This window comes from Linepithema humile, chromosome 7 (genome assembly GCF_040581485.1).
Source record: "Linepithema humile isolate Giens D197 chromosome 7, Lhum_UNIL_v1.0, whole genome shotgun sequence".
Lineage (NCBI taxonomy): Eukaryota > Metazoa > Arthropoda > Insecta > Hymenoptera > Formicidae > Linepithema > Linepithema humile.
Window position 1 is genome coordinate 11,153,656 of NC_090134.1, and position 21,853 is coordinate 11,175,508.

At 35.4% G+C, this 21,853-nt stretch overlaps 1 protein-coding gene and 1 long non-coding RNA gene across 3 annotated transcripts; one reads left to right on the top strand and one right to left on the bottom strand.

Moving 5' to 3' along the window:
* Positions 1-8,023: 8,023 nt before the first annotated feature.
* LOC137001175 (uncharacterized) lies at positions 8,024-14,124 on the top strand. Of its 2 annotated transcripts, XM_067359541.1 has the most exons (6): positions 8,024-9,934; positions 12,294-12,498; positions 12,595-12,834; positions 12,968-13,081; positions 13,353-13,436; positions 13,789-14,124. In XM_067359541.1, the coding sequence occupies exons 2-6, from the start codon at positions 12,300-12,302 to the stop codon at positions 14,046-14,048; spliced, it is 897 nt and encodes a 298-aa protein (XP_067215642.1). In that variant the 5' UTR covers positions 8,024-9,934; positions 12,294-12,299; the 3' UTR covers positions 14,049-14,124. The 2 variants fall into 2 exon arrangements, with proteins under 2 accessions (XP_067215642.1, XP_067215641.1); XM_067359540.1 differs by having other exon boundaries at positions 8,024-12,498; positions 13,789-14,123.
* Positions 14,125-14,576: 452 nt separating this feature from the next.
* LOC137001180 (uncharacterized) lies at positions 14,577-15,744 on the bottom strand. Its single transcript, XR_010891296.1, has 2 exons — positions 15,680-15,744; positions 14,577-15,597 (listed from the first exon to the last, which is right to left on the bottom strand). It is a non-coding gene; the product is annotated as an uncharacterized lncRNA (long non-coding RNA).
* Positions 15,745-21,853: the final 6,109 nt, after the last annotated feature.

Below are 21,853 nucleotides of genomic sequence, written 5' to 3' on the forward strand. Positions count from 1 at the left end.
TAAACCTTCTTTTATTTTATTATTTTATTTTATCATTTTATCCGAGCATTCTTTTACGTGCCCCCAACCGACCGAACTCCTGACTCCGGCGAGTTATTCCGCGTAAACCAACGTACCGTTTCACATATAAAAAGCATAGTAAAATTTTTTCCAATTCCTTCATAGTCCACGGCTACTGTCATACATAATGATTTTTTATATAAAATTTTTTCTGTGAGTAAATAATAAAACGTAATTTTAATCTATATCACTTTTAGAATTTTCTCCTTAAAACATGTGAAAAACATCCCTAACAGATCCTTAAAACGTACGAAAAATATCCCTAATATATCCTATAGACATCCTTAAGATGCTCCTTGGATTCTCCAGAGGATGCTATACAGCTATCATTTACTCTTCCTCAGGATATCCTGAGGAAACCCGAGGATTAAAATGGGATGTCCTCAGGATATCCCGCATATACGTCCAGGTTGTCCTTTGGACGTCCTACGGATCTCTTTGTGCTGTCTGAGAATAATTTTAATATTTAATTAACAATGAGATAAAAAAGAGGAAATACAAAATAAGTTAGAATTATGTTGAGTTAGATATTTTTGCATATAAGCTTCAAAATATTGAAAATTGCCGAGAGATATTGTTCTTCCAAATAAAGTACAAATAAAAATTTTCTTCACATTTGTGTGTGATAAAAATAATGCATTAAAGAAATTACAGGAGCATGTAACTTACATTTTATTTCTTTCCTGTAAATATCGTCCTCCTCTCTTTTTTCTCTTATTGTTTTCTTTCTCTTTCTCTTCCTCTTCCTCTATCTCGTCCTCTGCTTCATCCTCTATTTCTATTTCTTCCACTCCTTCCGCTATTTCTTTCTCTACATCCATGTCTTGTTTCCGTTTTTGCGTCTCCTTTTCTTTCTCCTCCTTCTTGTTAATTTTCTTGTACTCTTCTCTACGTCCTGACCTTTGAATAGTCATAAATTTTATTTATATATATGTATGTGTCTTAATATAATCTTATTATATTATATTATTTTATTCGAGATAACACGCCTTATAATGTCTAAAAGTAAAAATATTGTCTAAAACTTTTTACTATTTTTTATATGACACTCGATTCCCTAATCGGAAATCGACTTGGCCAGCAACAACATTAATTTCATTTATTAGCAACAGTTTATGTATACAGTTTATATACACAAAGTCAGTATGAGATTTTAAGAAATCAAGGTTTAATAAGAAATATATTCTTTCACGTATATTGTTTGGGATATTATAATAATAAAAAAAGTATAAAAATAATTGATGTACAATGCTCTAGTAATTATCAAAATCAAATAAAATTAAATAGAAGCGTAAAGCCACAATGCAGGTTATTCGTGCGAAGATTACAGTATATTCGTTTAAAATTATTTACATTTACATTTAACCCTAATCAGTCACACGGGGTGGATTTCACCCCAGCCTTTTTTTGATCTGGAATACGGCCCATTAAATTTGAGAAAATGGGACTTGTTCCACCATATACCGGTAGTTTGAATCTTTAACTACAGATTCAGGTAGATATTATTTGAGTTGGCTCTTTAGTGCTTTTCTGGCAGCCATCCGAAGCGGAGCGTCCAAATTGTGGGGTGGATAACACCCAGTGTGACTATTACGTCAAAATTTTGATTTCCGCAGCAATTTTTTTTCTCCTCTTTTTTTGGTGCAACATCAAATTGTAAATATATAATTAATGATTCTGAAAGTTAGAATTATCAAAAAAATTTTTATATTATTTTATCGATTTTATAAATAAGAATTGGCATTGCTAATATTTTAGCGTTGACAGATTTGCCAACGACTACCAAAGACCGCCCGAAACTAGAGAAGCATAAACGCTGTCAAGTGTGCCCCAGAGGCACTGACAAAAAAACATACCTTGAGTGTCCGAGCTGCAAGCGACCAATGTGCGATAAACATCGCACATATTTACGTGTCGAATGCACTATGGGCATTAAATAATAATTAGAAATGATATATTTATTCTTTTTCTACATCATTATAATTTTTTTATAATTTTTATATTAATTTTTTCAAAATAAACAAAGATTCTTCCATAAATTCATGGGTATCATTCTTTCGTCCAAAATTCTAACTTTATTCGGCAAAATAAATATACTTTTTGGAAAGACCATAAAAGTAATAATATCTGTCTGAAAGCATGTCATTTTAGGTTTATAAAACCATTTTTTTTTTTTTTTTTTAGATTAAAAATAAAAAAAGTTTGGCTATTTACGCGCGTCGCGATTACTTTGGACGCCTCGATACGAGTCGGGAATTAAAATAATGTGAGAGAGTAGTTGCAGATAATACCAATATATTATAAAACACGACCTTTGAATAGTCGGTACAGCAATGTATAAAAATCGTGCGGATTAGAAATGCGACTGTACACGGCGACCGTCTGTAGCGGACTCGTCGAGCATGTAACCGCTCTTCCTATCGTTCGCCTTAAAATTTCACCTTCGATAGGCTTCGAAAAGATTCTATTCGTTTATTTCTTGTCTGTTACGTCCCGATGTTTGTCACTGTGCTTCTCGTCTACCGTCTCGTCTGTTATCTTTATTTATGTTTATTTGACCGTATTCGTATACGTGTTTCTCTGGTTAATATTTTCTCTTTTTGGGAAAGCATGTGACGATATAATCGCCACAGTACTCCCCCGCCAGTGCTATGCCGATAGCACGATATCGTTTGAACACTGCGCGTTTCTGTGATAGTTTTCCGATGGCAGACCGAGACGAATGCTACCACTTTTCTTTCGCCGTTACATGATACTTCGAAGCACATAAAACGAATAACTATTACATAATGATATGCTGTACTCTACATCCAAGAATTTCAATTTATTTGTCGTTGTGCTAACGCCCGTCGTTCTCGGTCTGAAATTCGTCATTTTACATTTACCAAAAATAAAAAAAAAACACAGAATATATATATACATCTCCGGTACGCACCGAACTCGTTTCTTTCGTTTCGCGACTTATGTCCATGCTACCATGTATAAAATTTTATCGCAAACAACAGTCAAAAATTAAACAAAATCGCGACCCGTATATTTACTTCTTTTTCTTATACATATATATACGCGGCGATTCCTCACGACTCCGCGATCTGCGTCCAGGTAAATCGGTGTTACAGTCCCGCCTGGAACCGACTCGGGAATCGGACCTTTCTTCCCGTTCGTGTCGTCCTTTCGCTCACTCGGGGCAGCGGCCTCGCGTCTTCTCGCGCGCCTCGCCGCTCGACCTCGGTGTCCTGGTCTCTCGCTGTTCGTCCGTCGACCGCACCCTCTCGGCTCCGTGTCGCCGACCCTGCTGAGCTGCTGTATTCTGCTTGTGGCTGTAACATGTAAGCAGGTTTAAGGCGGTCTATAGAGACCGTTTTTTCCTTGCCGTGCATGCGCACGACAAAGGTCTTTTCGCCGCGGCTGATGACTGCGTATGGTCCCTCGTACGGTGCCTGTAGCATCGTCCTCGGCCCGTCGTGTCGCACGAACACGTGCTCGGCCGTCGTCAGGTCTTTGTATACGAACGGTCGTCGTTCCCCGTGCCGGGTCCCATCCACAGGTCGCAGCTTCTCAAATTGCTCTCGCAGCTTTCCCACAAAATCGGCGGCGTCGTCCTCGTCCTCCGCCGGTCGCCGATTCAGGAACTGCCCCGGAATCCTCAACGTTTGGCCGTATATCATCTCGGCCGCGGTCGCTCGCAGGTCGTCCTTCCAGGCTGCTCGGATCCCGAGCAACACCGTCGGCAGCACCTCGGTCCAGCGGTCGTTCTGCTGGCATTTGATCGCTGCTTTTAGTTGTCGGTGAAATCGTTCGACCATCCCGTTCGCCTGCGGATGGTACGCCGTCGTCCTTAGGTGGCGCGCTCCCGTGAGCTCGCTCAACCGCCGGAAAAGCCTGGACTCGAATTGACGGCCCTGGTCCGTCGTGATCCGTAGAGGTGCTCCAAATCTGCATATCCACCCTTCGTAGAAGGCTCTCGCAACCGTCTCTGCCTCCTGGTCTCGCAACGGGAACGCCTCCGGCCATCGTGTGAAGCGATCCACGCACGTCAGGCAATATCGTTTGCCCTCCGAGACTGGCATTAGGATGATATCCAGGTGAATATGCTCGAACCTGCTGGATGGCGCAGCAATTGTTCCGAGCGGTGCTGATACGTGTCGTGATATTTTCGATTGTTGGCAGGGCACACATGTTCGAGCCCAGACCCGGCAGTCGGCGTCCATAGACGGCCAAACGTAGCGCTGTGCCACGAGCTTGCCCGTCGCTTTTATACCCGGGTGCGCCAAATTGTGTATCAGGTCAAATGCGGCCCGGCGAAAAGGCCTTGTCAAAAACGGTCGTGGTATCGTTGTTGTCGTGTCGCAATAAATCTTCCTCCCGGTTCCGGGAATCTCTATCCTGTTGAGTTTCAGTCCGGACTCTCGCCGCAAGTATTTTCCGATCTCCTCGTCCTTCTCCTGCGATTCCGCCAACGCGGCGTAATCCAGGGGAGAGTTGAGCTCTTCTATCCTCGATAGCGCGTCGGCCACGACGTTTTCTACGCCCGCCACGTGTCGAATGTCGGTGGTGAATTGTCCGATATAATCCAGGTAGCGGAATTGTCGCGGCGTGCTCTTCTCAGGCTTTTGGCGGAATGCGTAGATTATCGGTTTATGATCCGTGTATATTGCGAACGTGCGGGCTTCCACCATGTGCCGAAAGTTCTTCACCGCCAGGTAAACGGCTAACAGCTCTCGATCGAACGCGCTGTATTTCGTTTCGGTTGGGCTTAGCCTTTTCGAGAAAAACGCCAATGGTTCCCAGCCGTCACTGCCTCGTTGTTGTAAGGACGCGCCGATGCTTTGTTCGGACGCGTCGGTAAACAATGCGAGCTCCGCGTTTGCCCTGGGGTGTCTCAGAAGGGCGGCTTCGGCTAGATTTGTCTTTGATGCCTCGAATGCTTGCTGAGCCCGCGCCGTCCACGATATTGTCGCCTTTCCTTTGATATTTCCCTGCAGAAGGTCGCTCAGGGGCGTCAATATTTCGGCGGCCTTGGGCATGAACCTCCTATAGAAGTTTACCATGCCCAAGTATCTTCGGAGTTCTTTCGCCGTCCTCGGCGACTGCATCGCCAGTATCGCCTCCACTCGCGTCGGCAGCGGGCGAGTTCCTCCTTCGGAAACCTCGTATCCTAGGAATTCCACGCTGCTCTGGCCGAATTTGCACTTCGCGGGGTTGATGATAACCCCGTATTCTCGTAGACGCTCGAATAACATTCGCAGATGTTCGCGATGTTCTTCCTCCGAGGATGACGCGACGAGGATGTCGTCAATGTACGCGTAAGAGAAATCAAAATCGCGCAGAACTTCGTCTATGAAGCGCTGAAAGGTTTGCGCTGCGTTACGTAATCCGAACGACATGTACGGAAATTCGTACATGCCGAACGGCGTGGTTATCGCCGTCTTCGGCACGTCTTTCTCTGCCACCGGTATCTGGTGATACGCGCGTACTAAGTCTAATGTTGTAAAAATCGTCTTGCCGGCGAGAGCCTGCGCGAAATCTTGTATGTGTCGCACCGGGTAGCGATCCGGGATCGTTCGCGCATTTAATGCCCTGTAGTCGCCGCAGGGTCGCCATTCTTCTCCTCCCTTCGGCACCATGTGCAGAGGAGCCGACCAACTACTATTCGACGGTCGCGCGACCCCGGCTTCCACCATTTTTCGAAATTCTCGTTTTGCCGCCGCCAATCGGTCCGGAGCGAGTCTCCGCGGTCTGCACGCGACGGGTGGTCCCGGTGTCGTCTCTATGTAGTGCCGCGTGGCGTGGATCGCGCCTCCCGGACGCCCGTCTGGCCTCGCGATATCTACGTACTGCTCCAGTAATCGGTGGTATTGAGTCTGTCCCGTAATTGTCTTTACGCTGGGTGCATCACACTGGATGCACCGTCCCCGCGCGGTTAGACTAGTCACTTGGTCAATGAGACGCGACCCGCGTAGGTCCACCAGGAGTCCGTAGTGTGCCAGAAAATCGGCGCCGATTATCGGTCTCGAGACGTCCGCGACCACGAACCGCCACGAAAACGCCCGTCGTAATCCGAAATTTAATTGTAAAGTCTCCGTCCCGTAAGTAAAAATCGTTGTACCGTTGGCGGCCGAAAGCTCGTAGGTGGATCTCTGTCGTGGACCTCGAACCATCTTCCGAGGGTACACGCAGAGATCCGCACCCGTGTCAATTAAAAAAGTCACTTTAGAACTCGCGTCAGTCACGAACAGGCGTCGCGTTCCGTGGCCTGAGTCGCTCGCCGCCACTAGCGACCGGCCCCCGCGTTTCCCTGCTGCATCGAGCAGGGTGCTCTGCATTGTCTAGCGTCCGCCCCGAATTGCCAGTGGTACCAGCACATACCACTGGCCGGCGGATCGCGATCTCCCGATCGCGCGCGCGGACGCGAACGCGAACGCGAACGCGGACGACGTCGGTCGTCATCGCGACCCCCCCGGTAGCGCTCGCTGCCGATCGCCTCGATGGATCTTCGAATTGCCGCCATCTGCTCCGCGATCTCCTGCTGCATTGTCAGCCGCATTTGCGCCAGGCGTACCTCGAATTTCGCCTCCAGAGACGCGGGATCACTTGCGTTCTGTCCCTGAGGCGTTACGGCCCTCGCTGCCTCCGCCACTTGGAACACCGGCGCCCGGGTCGCCTCGATTATCGCGTCCGCGATGTCCGCCAATTGTTCTGGCGTGTCCCCGGTTCGCGTCACTAAATGCGGCTGAATATACGCCGGCAGCCGACTCAGCCAGATCGTTCGTAAGATCTGGTCGCCCACGGCACTTCCGGCGAGGCCGCGCAGGTGCCGCAAGAACTGCGACGGCTTTCGATCTCCGATTTCTTCGTGCTCGAGGAGTCTACGTGTTTTGTGCTCCTGCGACAAGCTGAGCCGTTTGATCAGTTCCGATTTCAAAGTATCATACGCGCGTTCCGCGGGCGGATTCATGATAATATCGCGCACTTCGACTGTATAACGCGGCCCAATGGCCGTCAACGCGTAACCGAATTTCGTCGCGTCGACCGTGATTCCGGCGGCTTGGAAACTCCGGTCGACGATACTGAACCAGAGTTCAGGATCTGACGGCGTGAACTCCGGCATCCGCATGCCCACGCGGCTCACCTCAGGAGCGGGTAAAAAATACCCTGGCGGCTGCTCGTATCTCGCCGGTTGCATCCCGAGCAGATTCATCGGCATTCCCTGGAGTCGCGGCTGCTCCAGCGCTCGTGCTTCTGGCTCCGGCAGCGGAGCGCTCGTTTCTTCGTCTCGGGTCACCACCATGTCAAATCGTTTTTTTACTCGCCACTGGTCACTCTCACTCTTCCGGGTCCGATCGAACAGATCGTCTCACCGGTCGTCACAATAAAAAGTAAAAAAAAAATGTACTGCTCTCACACGAACAAAGAATCGCGAATTCCCGCTCGTTCGCGATCACGTCGGGGTCACCACTTTGGCTATTTACGCGCGTCGCGATTACTTTGGACGCCTCGATACGAGTCGGGAATTAAAATAATGTGAGAGAGTAGTTGCAGATAATACCAATATATTATAAAACACGACCTTTGAATAGTCGGTACAGCAATGTATAAAAATCGTGCGGATTAGAAATGCGACTGTACACGGCGACCGTCTGTAGCGGACTCGTCGAGCATGTAACCGCTCTTCCTATCGTTCGCCTTAAAATTTCACCTTCGATAGGCTTCGAAAAGATTCTATTCGTTTATTTCTTGTCTGTTACGTCCCGATGTTTGTCACTGTGCTTCTCGTCTACCGTCTCGTCTGTTATCTTTATTTATGTTTATTTGACCGTATTCGTATACGTGTTTCTCTGGTTAATATTTTCTCTTTTTGGGAAAGCATGTGACGATATAATCGCCACAAAAGTTATAACGATTTTTGTGAAAAAAGTCATTTTCAAAACGGTTTTTTTTTCAACATTTTTTTTGCATATGTAAAATTAAATTTTTTTATATATAATAGACATGCTCTTGTAAAAAAGGGTCAAAACTTATCTCAGTATTTTTTTTTTTTTTTCTTTGCATTTTACAATAATTTATTGCAGTGCAAAGGTGCGGGGGTGGATTTCACCCAGAATGACTATTACGTCATTTTTCGGAAGTGTGACTAAAGAGGGTTAACAAACGTTTCTGCCTGACATCAGGCCTTTTTCAGTTCTTTAATTTTAGTCTTCTTTAATTTTATTTGATTTTGATAATCACTAGAGCCTTGTACATCAATTATTTTAATTCACGCAAGCAATATGATGCGTTTTTTCCCTTTTTCATTTTTTGAATTCATTAGATTAATTTATGTACTGAACAACACTTTCGTTAAAATGGATTGTGAAAACTTCCTCTACATTATATTGTCTTTTTAATCAACGTGTTACGATTCTTTCGTTTCTTATTATTCTTATACTGAAGATGGCTTGATGTCAGGCAGAAACGTTTGTTAAATGTAAATGTAAATAATTTTAAACGAATATACTCCCAAATAGCACCGTACGCCTTATGGATGTCCATTTTACGTTCATTTTATAGCCATACATCCATGGACATAAAATGGTCGTCCAATGTACGTCCATTCCAGGATATATAATGGTTAATAATAATGGATGTCCACTGGACGTCCATTGGAATTTTATTTTATATATGACTAATATAAGTTAAATACTGTACGTTCAATGTACGTTTGTAATGGATTTGTTTTATTAGTTATCCATTATTTCTTATCCTAAAAAAAACGGCGCGATAATTTTCAAATTTTTTATCGTCATGCTTATCTATTATGTACAATTTTAAGTATTTTATGAGACATTATTTATGTGCAATTTGTGTGCAATCAAATACACAACCACAAATGCGATCGCGTACATATATGCGCGGTGTTCCGTAAAACACACTGCGCAGCACATATATGTGGCATTTGGTTGGGTGCTGCCGCTACGATTTTGTGTGTTCGCGCCTTAAATCTCTGGTATCTATATATTTCTATGCTTATTCCGCCTCGATTTACCGCCATTTCCTGAAAGTGAACGCTTGTGGATACTAGTGGATCATAATCATTGAGATCGATATTCCAAAAATATACAAATTGTTTTGTAAGACGGACCAGTTATTAATTAAAAAGGTAAGTATATATATGTAGTTTATATTTGTTGTATATTTATTATTATAGTAAATTATTTTGGCAGATATAGTATTTTTATAACCTAAAAGTTTAGTATTTTATATTTTTATATATTATATATACATGATACAATTTATTTATTTACATATCACAATTATATAATTTCCTTTAAAAATTTAATTTCATATAATTTCCTTTAAAAATTTAATTTAATTTTATAATAAAAATAATATATGTATTTATTTGTTACAGACATTGTTTTGTGGTTTTACTTTAATATAAATATTAGTTACGCTGAATTAAATATATGTTCACATAAAAGATAAACACTCTGCTACATTTTTGAAATTATTTTTAGATAATATTTTTTATTAGTAACTATACGATAAGCTAGAAAAATTAATAATATATAGGCATGCATAATGTATATTTCAGGTTTCTGCATATATTGTAACATCTGAATTATATAAATGTATTTGACTTAGTGCATTGATTAAAATATATGCATCATGAACACATTCTTATTTTCTACATTCTTTAGAATAAGTGTTTTTAATTCTAGAAATTAAGACATTTTTTATGTTATATAGTTCTGGGAAGAATTACGCAGAATTACAGGTCAATAAGATTACACTGAAGAAAGATTAGCTGAAGCAAAAAAATTAGAAGAAAGGAGATAGCAGGAGGTAGCAGTTGTTATATAACTGGAAAATTATAAAATAAAATAAAAAATAAGTGAGTATGCCTAAAATTTCAAGTAAGTATTATAGGCGAGCAAAAGCTAATACAGATGCGTTGATAAATTCAATTAAATCTAATCAAGATTTTGATCAGTGTTTAAATAGAAATAATGATGTGAATATTAATGAACAGTTAAATTGCATTGAATTAGATTATAATAATTTCAATAACAATGAATTTGATAACAATAATATATTAGAAAGTTTTGATTCAAATAATGACACATACAATGATGATTTGATTAATGATAATGATTTGAATGATTTGATTAATGAAAAATGTTTAAATAATAATAAATCAATTAATAATTATGAAAATTTCAATACAGTTAATAAATGTTCGTTAGAATCACAACTTGCTACTTGGTCTTGGAAAAATAAAATTACTCATGTCGCACTTAATGAATTATTAGCTATTTTAAAGCCAATTCATACTGATTTACCTTCGAATGCTTGCGTATTAATGAAAACTCCTAGAAAAACAACATTGAAAATTGTTGAACCAGGACATTATCATTTTGGTTTAAATAATTGCGTTCAAAAACTTTCTTCAGTCGTAACGTTTAAAAATTTACAACAAATAGAAGTTTATATAAATATTGATGGTTTGCCACTTTTTAAAAGTTCAAATCAACAATTGTGGCCAATATTATGTAGTTTAGTTGAAAATCATAATAATGTAGGTATTGTAGGCATATATCACGGGGAAAAAAAGCCAGATGATGCAAATGTATTTTTAAAGGATTTTATTGCTGAAGCTATCGATTTATCAACGCATGGTATTATAATAAATGGATCTAATTATCCCTTTAAAATTAAAGGTTTTATTTGTGATACGCCTGCTAAAGCATTTATTAAATTTACAAAAGGTCATTGCGGTTACTATGCATGTACAAAATGTGTTATAGAAGGGAATTATATGAAAGGTAGAGTTTCTTTCTCAAGTTTAAGGAAATTGCGTGATAGAACAGACTTCGATTTTAGATCAAAATTTCAAGAAGATCATCATGTAAAGTCAAAAACGTCAGATCTTACATTAATTAAAGATTTGAATATGATTAGTGATTTTCCTGTAGAGCCGATGCATTTAATTGATCTGGGCGTTACAAAAACTTTAGTAGTGAATATGTGGTGTAATGGTAAACCATCCACAAAATTATCTCATCTAGAAATTTCACAAATTTCTCATTTGCTAATAAATCAAATTAAAAATATTCCATTAGAATTTAATCGTAAACCAAGAGCATTACAGGAAAGTAAAAGGTGGAAGGCGACAGAATTCAGACAATTTTTATTATACACAGGACCTGTTGTTTTAAAATCTGAACTTAATCGTAATAATTATCTCAATTTCATGTGCTTGAATATCGCTGTCACTATTTTATCATCTCCTTATCATGTTCAATATTTAGATTATGCTCATTCTCTTTTTAATTATTTTATAAAAACTTTTAGTATTTTGTATGGCAAAGCCAATTGTTCAATTAATATTCATAACTTATTACATGTATATGATGATGTAAAAAACTTTGGAATTTTGCAAAAATACAGTGCCTATCCCTTTGAAAATTACATGCAAAAGATAAAAGGATATATTCGTAAAAAAGATAAACCATTACAACAAATAGTTAATCGTATTTATGAAGAAAATTTTGTGGAATTAAGTAAAGAAAATAATTTTGATAAATTTGAATTATTAAATAAACATGATAATGGTCCTTTAGATCAATTTTTGTATACCATTCAGTGGGAAAAAGTAGTATTTTCTAATTTTACTTTAAAAATAAAAAAACCAGATAATTGTTGTACTTTAAAGAATGGTGACATTATTTTAATTAAAAATATTGCCAATAACAATGAAAATATAGTTATAATTGGAAATAAATATGAATCAAGAGAAGATTTTTATTCTGAGCCATGTAAATCTTCTGATTTAGGTATATATTTAGTAGAAAACGTTGCTAACGATCTTCGAAGTTGGAATATAAGTGAAATATCGCATAAATGTGTCAGATTAGAGTTTAATGATAAATGTGTTATTTTTCCTTTACTTCATTCTCTATAATTGGATTATAATAATTTTATTTTTACATATTAAAAAATTTTAATTAAAAATGATTTAAATAATGTCGATTTTATTTCATAATTAAAATTAATGATATGCACAGAACCGAAACAAGTGCTTTCGCATATAAACTTGTTAAAATAATTACTTCGTTCAGAATATATATTTTTCGGGAATAAAAAAGTCTTTCTCTTCATTCGTTAACGGTTCGACTTCATATAGATATTCATAATATTTATTAATATGGTGTAGAATAATACTGCGTACACAAATTTTTGATAATTTGCAGAAAAAGATGACTAAAACATGGACAATTGTAATTTTTACGGACGAAGATACTGTGGAAGCAGTTCCATCTACTTGGATAATTGATAACAAGTGTTACTGGCCGTCATTTACTTTTGAAAAATTAACTGCTGCAATTAAAAATCATGAGAAACCAAATACTTGTTGGCCATCATATCCTATTCGGATTATACGAAATGGAACTTTCGGTGAATATATTACATATTATGTTTTCTTAGTAAACTAATTGAAAATCCATTTGTTATTGTATATCCTGTAATATTATGTCGTTTATTTTGTTTTAGCCAATTTTTCGAAGGCAACAGAAAAATGTAGCAAAGCTCAAAATTTTTCTGATGTACATTCTGACGTGTCCAGTTGGTCACCCAGTACTAAAAAAAGGAAAGTAATAAGAAAAACCTATGGATCTGCATTTGAGGAGAATAATTCATTGTCATCAGACGATAACAATAATTATAACAATTTGTCTAAGTCCAATAATAAAAATTTGTCTAAATTACCGAGTCCTCCACATTTAACGAATGGTTTGTATGCATTTATGTATTTGATACATTTTATAGAAAGTTTTACCACCTTATAAATAAAATAAAACAGCGAACAATTTACGAATTTAAAATACACTTTTAAATTGTTTAACCCTTAATTGTTTTCTTTCAGAAGTCAGTATAAAAACAATGAAAAAAAAGAGCACTGATAAAACTAATATTGATAACATTAATACATCGCCAAGTACTTCAAAGGAACTTTCAAGAAATCTCTCAACATTATATGGTAAATTATTTTTCATAATACAAAATTATTGATAACTTTTTTCAAAATGTAAAGATATACATAGGTCAGCATTCAGAAACGCGCTTAAAAATGTTAGCGCGTTATTATCCATTAGAAGAATTTGTTTTACACAATACAAATTCTTTTAACAACGCGTTAAGATCTTTATAAGTGCGTTTTGAATACTGACTATATAATATATTTTTTATGTGATATATACTTTTTCCAAATGTAAAAATATATATTATACTTATAATATACTTTTTTATAGATCTTAAAGATAAAGAAGATTTGAACGGCACCGATCAATCATTCACTGGTGAATGCAAATGTCTAGTGCATTTAAAACATTGTGGTATATATTTAATAACTTGAGCGCTAATAGGGCACTAACATAATGAAACATATAAAGACCAGGAAATAACATAGGAAAGAAAGAGAGAGAAGCTATTTCTTTCTAACTTCTCTCTCTTTCTTTCCTATGCTATTCTCTGTTCTTATTCCTTATATTTTTTATTGTGTTAAAACCCATACATGTTATCTTTAATTGATGATTAATTAACGATGACGTATAACAAAACTCTTTAATTTATTTTAGATAAACTTATTCTCAAGCATATTATTTGATAAAATAATTTATTATCGAAAATACATACGTGTCCGAAAAGTGATTGATAAATGTTATGTGTATAACTTAATTTTTACAGAAAAATATTTCAAAGAAATCATTCGCCAACAAAATATATTAAAAGCAAACATGTGGCAATACACGGATGCTCTCCAAGAATTAATCACATCTATTAATCACCTTGTTACGAATAATAAGGTCAATCAAGTGCAGGAAACAACCTCATTTTTGACAATTTTTGATTTTCCTGTCCAAACTGAAGAAGACTTAACTCGCGTTGATGGATATCTAAATACAGAGAAAAATTTTAATGCTGCGGTAATCTTCTTTATCTTATAAATAACATCTCATACATATTATTCTCAAATATATGTTATTACATATATACTTTTTAATATACTTTGTAGTAATATAATATGTACAATATTTTAAATGTGTTTTATTAGTTAGTGAAATAATCAAGTTACATATCAAGTTTAATTTTGTAATATTATTTTTATTTTGATTTACAGATAAATGAACTTTCAAAAATTGGTGGAAGTTCCATATATAATTTTATACAAAGAACTTTGCAAATGCTGATAACAAATAATCTTGCAGCAACCTATAGCTGGTTAGGGAGACGTGCCAAAAAAATATTCAACAAATTAAAATTAGCGGATTTGATAATTGGTAAATAGGTTATTAGATTATCTTTTATTTAACTTTTTTTTAATGTTAAACCACACATCATCACATAAAGTGATCAAAAAAGTCAATTACAATAATTGATTCGATAATAATTATATATATATAACAAATATAAAATAAATAATATGTATTTAATAAATAAGTATATATAAATATAAAAATAAAAATTAATGTCTATATGTTATAACTAACGTGTATTTTATTTTATAAGAATATATACAATTTATATAATTTTCTTTTTTAACATGTCTTTATATATATTACAGGTTCTGCTAAGAAAAGTATTTCAAATGCGACTAACAAAGATTGCGAAGAAGCAATTAAAAAATGGCTAAGGAGGGCAAAAGAACGCAGCAATAATAATAAAATTAACCACGGAGAAAATATTGAAGAGAATCTCGTCAGAGACGAGAATATTGATGATTAATTTTATCCTGTCAGCTCATGTGTTCGCGTTAATATACACGGTCAGTCTCTTGCGCGTTCCGCGTGACGCGTGAACTTGGCACGAGACACGACCGTGTCTCTTGATTCTTTAATTTTTTAATTTAGTTTTTATTTATGAGTTTATTTTATAAAGTTTATTTTATTTAGAATGTTTAGTTTACAGTTATTCAATTCGCATTTATTTTGTTTATATAGTAAAAATATATGATAATAAGTATATATTTAAGTATAAATAAGTACTCTAGAAAAAAATGTGATTTGTCAAACTGTGATGTCAGACAATATGTGATATGTCAAACATATACATATATAATAATATATAAATCAAAAATAAAAATATTTTTTCAGCTTTCTACAAAATTATCAATTATTATTAATTATTTAATTAATTTATGAATTATACACGCATAATAATGATCCGTAGTATGTCCATTAAATGGGCAAATTTTATCCATAAAAGATCCAAAATTTGTACATTTGGATCCATAACTCGTTCATTTAAGAGCCAAAATTCATCCATTAGATATTCGTAATTTGTCCTTTTGAAATCCATAATTAGTCCATAATTAGTCCATTAATGGTTAGAAAAGGATGTTTTATGGATGTCCATTGGAGTTGCAAATGGACATACAATGGACGTTTCTTGTACGTCCACTTTACTCAATGTGGACGTGCGATGTACGTACACAATGTCCGGCATGGATGTCCGATGTACGTACATAGGATGTATTTGTGCTATTTGGGCTGTAACCTTTGCACGAATAATCTGCATTGTGGCTCTTTACGCTCCTATTTAATTTTATTTAAAAAAAGTATGTTTTTACATTACTTACATTTTTACCGCACGCTTTATTACGGAGCACGACGTGACACTCGAACAGTAGCGGACTATTGACTACTGATTGCCATTGTTTGTCAACCGTCGACGGTTGATGACAGCGGGCGGACGCTGCCTAAAAGAAAAGTTGATAGAGGGGCACGCATGCAAGCGAAATTTGTATCCGTGGCTGCGTTTCGCTTTTCGCATGATGCAGATAGAAGTGCTGAAAATCTATAATATACCAATATACGTCACGTTAATTTTTAAATAGTTTAAATAATTCAAAAAATATAATATACATATATATACATAAATATATATAAATATACATAAATATACATATTAAAACCATAATTTTTAAATAGTTCATATATTGTATATACATGCCTTTAATATGTTATATTTTCTGAATTATTTAAACTATTTAAAAATTAACACAAACAGATTACCGTAAATAATTAATACATGTCTTTTAAATACTTACTTATAAATAACTTTCTTATATCGATTAAATCTTCTGCCTCGAATCACTTCAGTATCTTTTAAATATGAAAATGTATTCTGCGCTATGCGCAGTAAATTGTTAAAAAATGCATTCTGCGCTTTACGCAGTGAAATATATGAATTAATATTCTCTTAAGAGACATTCTGCGCTACGCGCAGTGAATTGAAATAAAATGCATTCTGCGCTATGCGCAATAAATTGTTAAAAAATGCATTCTGCGCTTTACGCAGTAAAATATATGAATTAATATTCTCTTAAGAGACATTCTGCGCTACGCGCAGTGAATTGAAATAAAATGCATTCTACGCTATGCGCAGTAAATTGTTAAAAAATGTATTCTGCGCTATGCGCAGTAAATTATTAAAAAATGTATTCTGATTTTTGTATTTTACAAAGTTGAAGAATATATTTCAACATGTTTGAAAATAAATATATACTATTTTTTAACATTTTTAGTTACTTTATTTTTTGAATTTTTATATTTACCATTGCTTTTGATTCTTATTATTTGGTCTTCTCAGTTTTTCTTTTTTTTTCTGTCTTATTTTAATTTATATTATTAATTTATTTTCTCGCTAGTTATAAACTGTTGCTCGATGGTGCAAGATGGTTAACTGTGTTCAAATTTTCTTATTATAATACTATTTTTATTTTATTTATTTTGTAGGTTTTTGAGTTTTCTATGAGGTTTACTAGTAACAGTACTACTGCTTTTGTCAATGCGATTGTTATATCTTGTACGAGAATATAATTTAACGCTTATCATAAATTTCAATGCTTGCAAACGATGATTATAACACGCATTGCTTTTATCTAACCATTCAGGATATTTTTTATTTGTTAAATTAACACATTCATTCGATAGCTTATCTAGAATCTGCGTAGATGCCCAATAATGTTGCCAGACACGATTAAATGCCATTAGTTGTGTCTCGATTACATTAGCAAAAAGAGTTGTTGGTCTTACTAACTTTGTAATAATAGGAGTATCTTCATCTATATTTAGATATTCGCGAAATTCAATATACTTTTCATTTTCTGTTACATCATCCATTGGCGTTTTCATCATAATGTCGCGACAATTGTCGCAATTTGTTTTTGTAATACTTCGTTGTGCTATGTATCCAGCAAAAAATGCAATAGCATTTTGATCATAACATGTTATTAAACTTATATTTTCAGATTTTTCCATATCAAATTTTTCTATAATTTCTGCATCTTCTGTAAATAATTCATTTTCAGGTTCAATGTCATGTATAGTAACATTATTTTCATTCAAGGCATTCTCTATCGTTTTAACAAGTTGACTCGGTGGATTAATGAGAGTTTCAGTTTCTGGACACTGAATATTGCCTTTATCGCTTGTTTGGATATATCCTGTAGATAATATATGTCTAAAAGAAAGTCTGACCATTCTTGCTGTAGGAATAGGATTAAATCCACCGCGTTGTCTTAATTTGGAGAATAAATGTTCGACAGAGTCTTGATTACACAATCCTGTAGCAAGTTCGAATGTTTCATATTGCTCTTTTAGTCCTTTATATGTTTCAAGAATTGCTGGTATTATTAAAATGAAATCTTTCAAACAAGGCATTTTTGAAATTCTGTCTGATGACAGAGACCATCTTGAGCACCATTCAACAAAATTTCTTAATAAAATTTCAATATCTTGATTTTTGGAAGACAATAATCGTTTTCCACCAAATTTAATGTTCAAACTATAAGAATTGCAGGCATCAATTATCTTATTCAAATGCTCTGTAAAGTCAGCTGTTGCTTCCCAAGTATTTGTTTGTAACTGTTTACTATATCCTGCTGTTTTTATTGCAGCTGCAAACCTGTTACTGAATATTTGAAAAACTCTTTTCACATTCATTGCTTCAAAGGTATTGGGCCGAATATGTGCTGCTGTTATGTGCGATAATAAATTTGAACCTCCTTGTGCGGTATTATCAATAGACCATGTTATTTCATAATCGGGATATGATGCTATTATTTTTCCATCGCAATACAAATATTTATGTTTTCTTAACAAGCTTGCCAATCTTTTTACCAAATGTGGAAAATTAAATGATGCGTAATATTTTTTTTCATTATGTATAAAATATGTCTTATCTGAGTGCACACCAAGTTGAGCATAAGCGCTTTGATTAGATGGACCTTGATCGCACGTTATAAGTTGTACATCAGCACTCGTTTTGCTCAATCTATCTAAGCATTCTTTCATTAAAATCACTATTTCTTCCGCTTTCATACATTTTCCTGGGAAAAAATATGCTAGCGGTTGACGCCATGGATGAAGCGCATTTATACTATCCACACAAAATACAAATACGCATTTTGTCCTTTCACTTTTCCTTCCTAAAGGTCCAAGATTAACGAGTCCTTCTATTTGATCCAGACTAAATGAGTATTCTTCATATGATTTTATATACATTTCATCCCATTTTAAAGCACAAATTCTTTGTTCTACAGGCAACTTTGAAATTTTTTCCTGCAATTTACAGAATATAACATCACAAAATCCTAGTATTATATTAAATTTTTCGTGCCATCTTCTAATAGTTTGTTCTGCAGGAAAATTGCAACCTGCCTTTCGTAAACGACGCAATGCAGATGCCGAATAATAAAAAAGCTGTTTCAAAAGAGTTTTTTCTTCCTCTGTATATGCCGCATGTGAAGTATGGAGTTGTAAATTAATTATTGCTTTTGCAACGGGATGCAGATTTTGTTCATTAATTAAATTTTATATTTTCTTTTTGTTATTTTTTTTATTTATTTTTTTTTTAGGAACTTGGCGACGTTGTAAACGCAATTTTAAACGCTTTATAGTCTCCCGCAAACGAATATTTTCACGTTTTAAACTTTTAATTATCTTTTCTGGATTATATTCTTCTTTACAATTTTCTGTCATTAACAGATCACATTTATCAATGTTTTCATATCTTACAGGTTCTAAATGCATCCATTCTGTAATATCTTCCTCCTCTAACGATTTGTCAAAATTTAATTTTGCTGGAAGATAAGTTTGTTTGAATCGATCTAATAATTGATTATTTATTTTATCATTATGATCGATATTAAATGATGTTCCTGCAATTGCGTTATTATATGTATTTTCTACTTCTTCCATTTCTTTTATTTGGTTTTGTTCTTTTTTTGCTCTTTGCATCTCTCCTATTTCTATAGCTGCCTCAGATTTTTCTTATAAATTTATCAAATCATTAAATCGAATTGGCACATCATCGCGTTTTAATGTTTTCTTGCCTTCCCCCTTAAATGAGTTAGCATTAAAATGATCTGTACACAGACCAGCACGACGAACTGAATTGACAGTCCATTTTTCTAATTTAATATTCTCTAAAATAAAGTAATGAAAAACGATTAACAAATAGTAAATATTTTGAAAGCACTTTCAAAACATAATTATTTTATTTCCAAATAATAAATGAGATAATAATTGAGGGTGCGGATCAAAGAACTCACGATTTTTTACAACTTTAACTATTGTTATTTGTTAAATTACTATTGTCCTAAAAACCGCGTCTCTGGAGTGTATGTGAAATATTTCGAAATAATAATAATAAAAGTATTTAATTAAGAAACCGTATAAATAATAGTTCATTATTTCGATATTTCGTGGGAAGTGAGCGATTGTTCAAATGTATAACCATTGAAAAATCATTATAAAATCGAGTCCTGGAAATCCGAATGGCGAGTACGCTGCCTGATGGTGCTCAGCGCTCACGAAGCTATCATTGCCGGCGTCGCATGTTTTCTTATAAAATGCATATTTCTGCAAATTTTCAATGAATCGATCTGAAAATTTCCAGAAATCTTCCTTCAGTAGTGAGGAACAAATGTATCACTGGAAGTTGTTCCAAATTTCAAGTTCCCTCGATACTTTTTGTCGGCAAAACTAAAAAAACGTGGTACCGATTGGCCTTAATTTGCAATTAATTATTATTAAACAATAAGCGATTTTCAGCTTTTTTATTGTTTTGTAGACATCGCTAGACTATACTGCATGCGTATACCAAATTTCAAACAATTTCAACAAAATTTGGCCAAATTATGACGATTTATATCTTAAAATCTTATTGAATTTGGGGACAAAAGTTTTTCAGTTTTTTATTTTTATTATTAAAAATAAGCATCAAACAAAAAAAACTGCAAATAGAAAAAAGTTCCGTCTTGTCATTCTCTATAAGCCTATATTTAAAAAAAAATTAATTTTGCGACTTTCAAAATTTTCATGCTCTGAAACAATACTTTTACAGGATTTCGAGCGCTGGGCGAGTTCTTTGATCCGGGCCCTCAATTGTTAATACAATATTGTGAATTATTTTTAACATGCGTTCTACGTTAACAGAAATTTTATTAAATAAGAAACGTTTATAACTTGGAAAGGAAGCATTTCCGGAGCCACGTTCATAAGACTTTTTTTCATCCTTACACCTTGCATCTATCTTATATAGGGTGGGCCATTTTAATCTATGCACCCAAATTTCTCCGTAAGTAAGCCAAATACAGAAAAATGGTTCAGACAAAAGTTGTTCAGGACAATGGGGGTCACCTATTTGTGCTAGTGACTTTGACCTTGAAGGTCAATTTTCAAGGTTAATTTTCAAGATCAGAGTTATTTTTTTAATTGAAAACCCCTATTTTTGACACCGGATTTGAAGAGAGTGGAAAATATTTAACGTCAGAAATGATATTTTAAAGTTTGTTTGTGTGACCTTGAGAAGGACAATTTAAGGTTAAATGTTCCACAAGCACTCGGAAGCTGTTGCTTACATATGCTAACCTTACTTTTAACGTTACCCAGAAACAACGACGTGGACGTAGTAAGTTCTGTTTCCTTTGAGGTGTTTTATTACCGTGAATCCCCTTGCCTCTCACTATTGTATCAATCAATTGTATAATTGTTAACCACGAAGCAAATGTTCAAAGTTGCCTTCATCTGTTTCAAGGCACAAATTTAAACGCCTTTGGAAATTTTTCACTGTTTTTAGCAAAGTTTCTCTGGGAATTGCTGCGCAAGCTCGACGAATACGGTCTTCCATGTTTGCTCTAGTTGTTGGCCGTTGTTCAAAAACAATATTCTTCAAAAAGCCCCATAAATAAAAATCTGGTGATGTGAGATCTGGTGAGCAAGGAGGCCAGGCAACTGGATCTCCTCGTCCGATCCACCTCCCATTGTAACTCTCATTTAAAAAGTCACGGTCCCTATCGAAATATTTACGTTTAAATTACGTTTGAGTAATCATTCGATGTTACTACTTTTTCGTAAGTCTCTTTGATTATTATTAACATTTTCTTATTTTAATCTTATTAAAATTAAAATAAAGTTTTTAATATGGCTGACTATCCTGCCAATCAAATTGTTGATATGATAATGGTTTTAGGGGAATGTAATCAGTGCCGGATTAATCAAGCGCGGGGCCTGTAGCATGTGTTATAACAGGGCCCTTAATCTATACTAATATATAAATTAATTATTATTTCTGTGTATGTATATTATCTCAAAACTAAAGAATGGCTGCACCGATTTGGATTTCACTATTAGATAGCTTATACTTCAGATACAAGATTACACGAAACTTTCCTTTAGCGTTACCCGGAGCTAGCGACGTGGACGTAGAAAGTTTTTGTAGCTCCTTTTTTTTGTATTTTATTTTT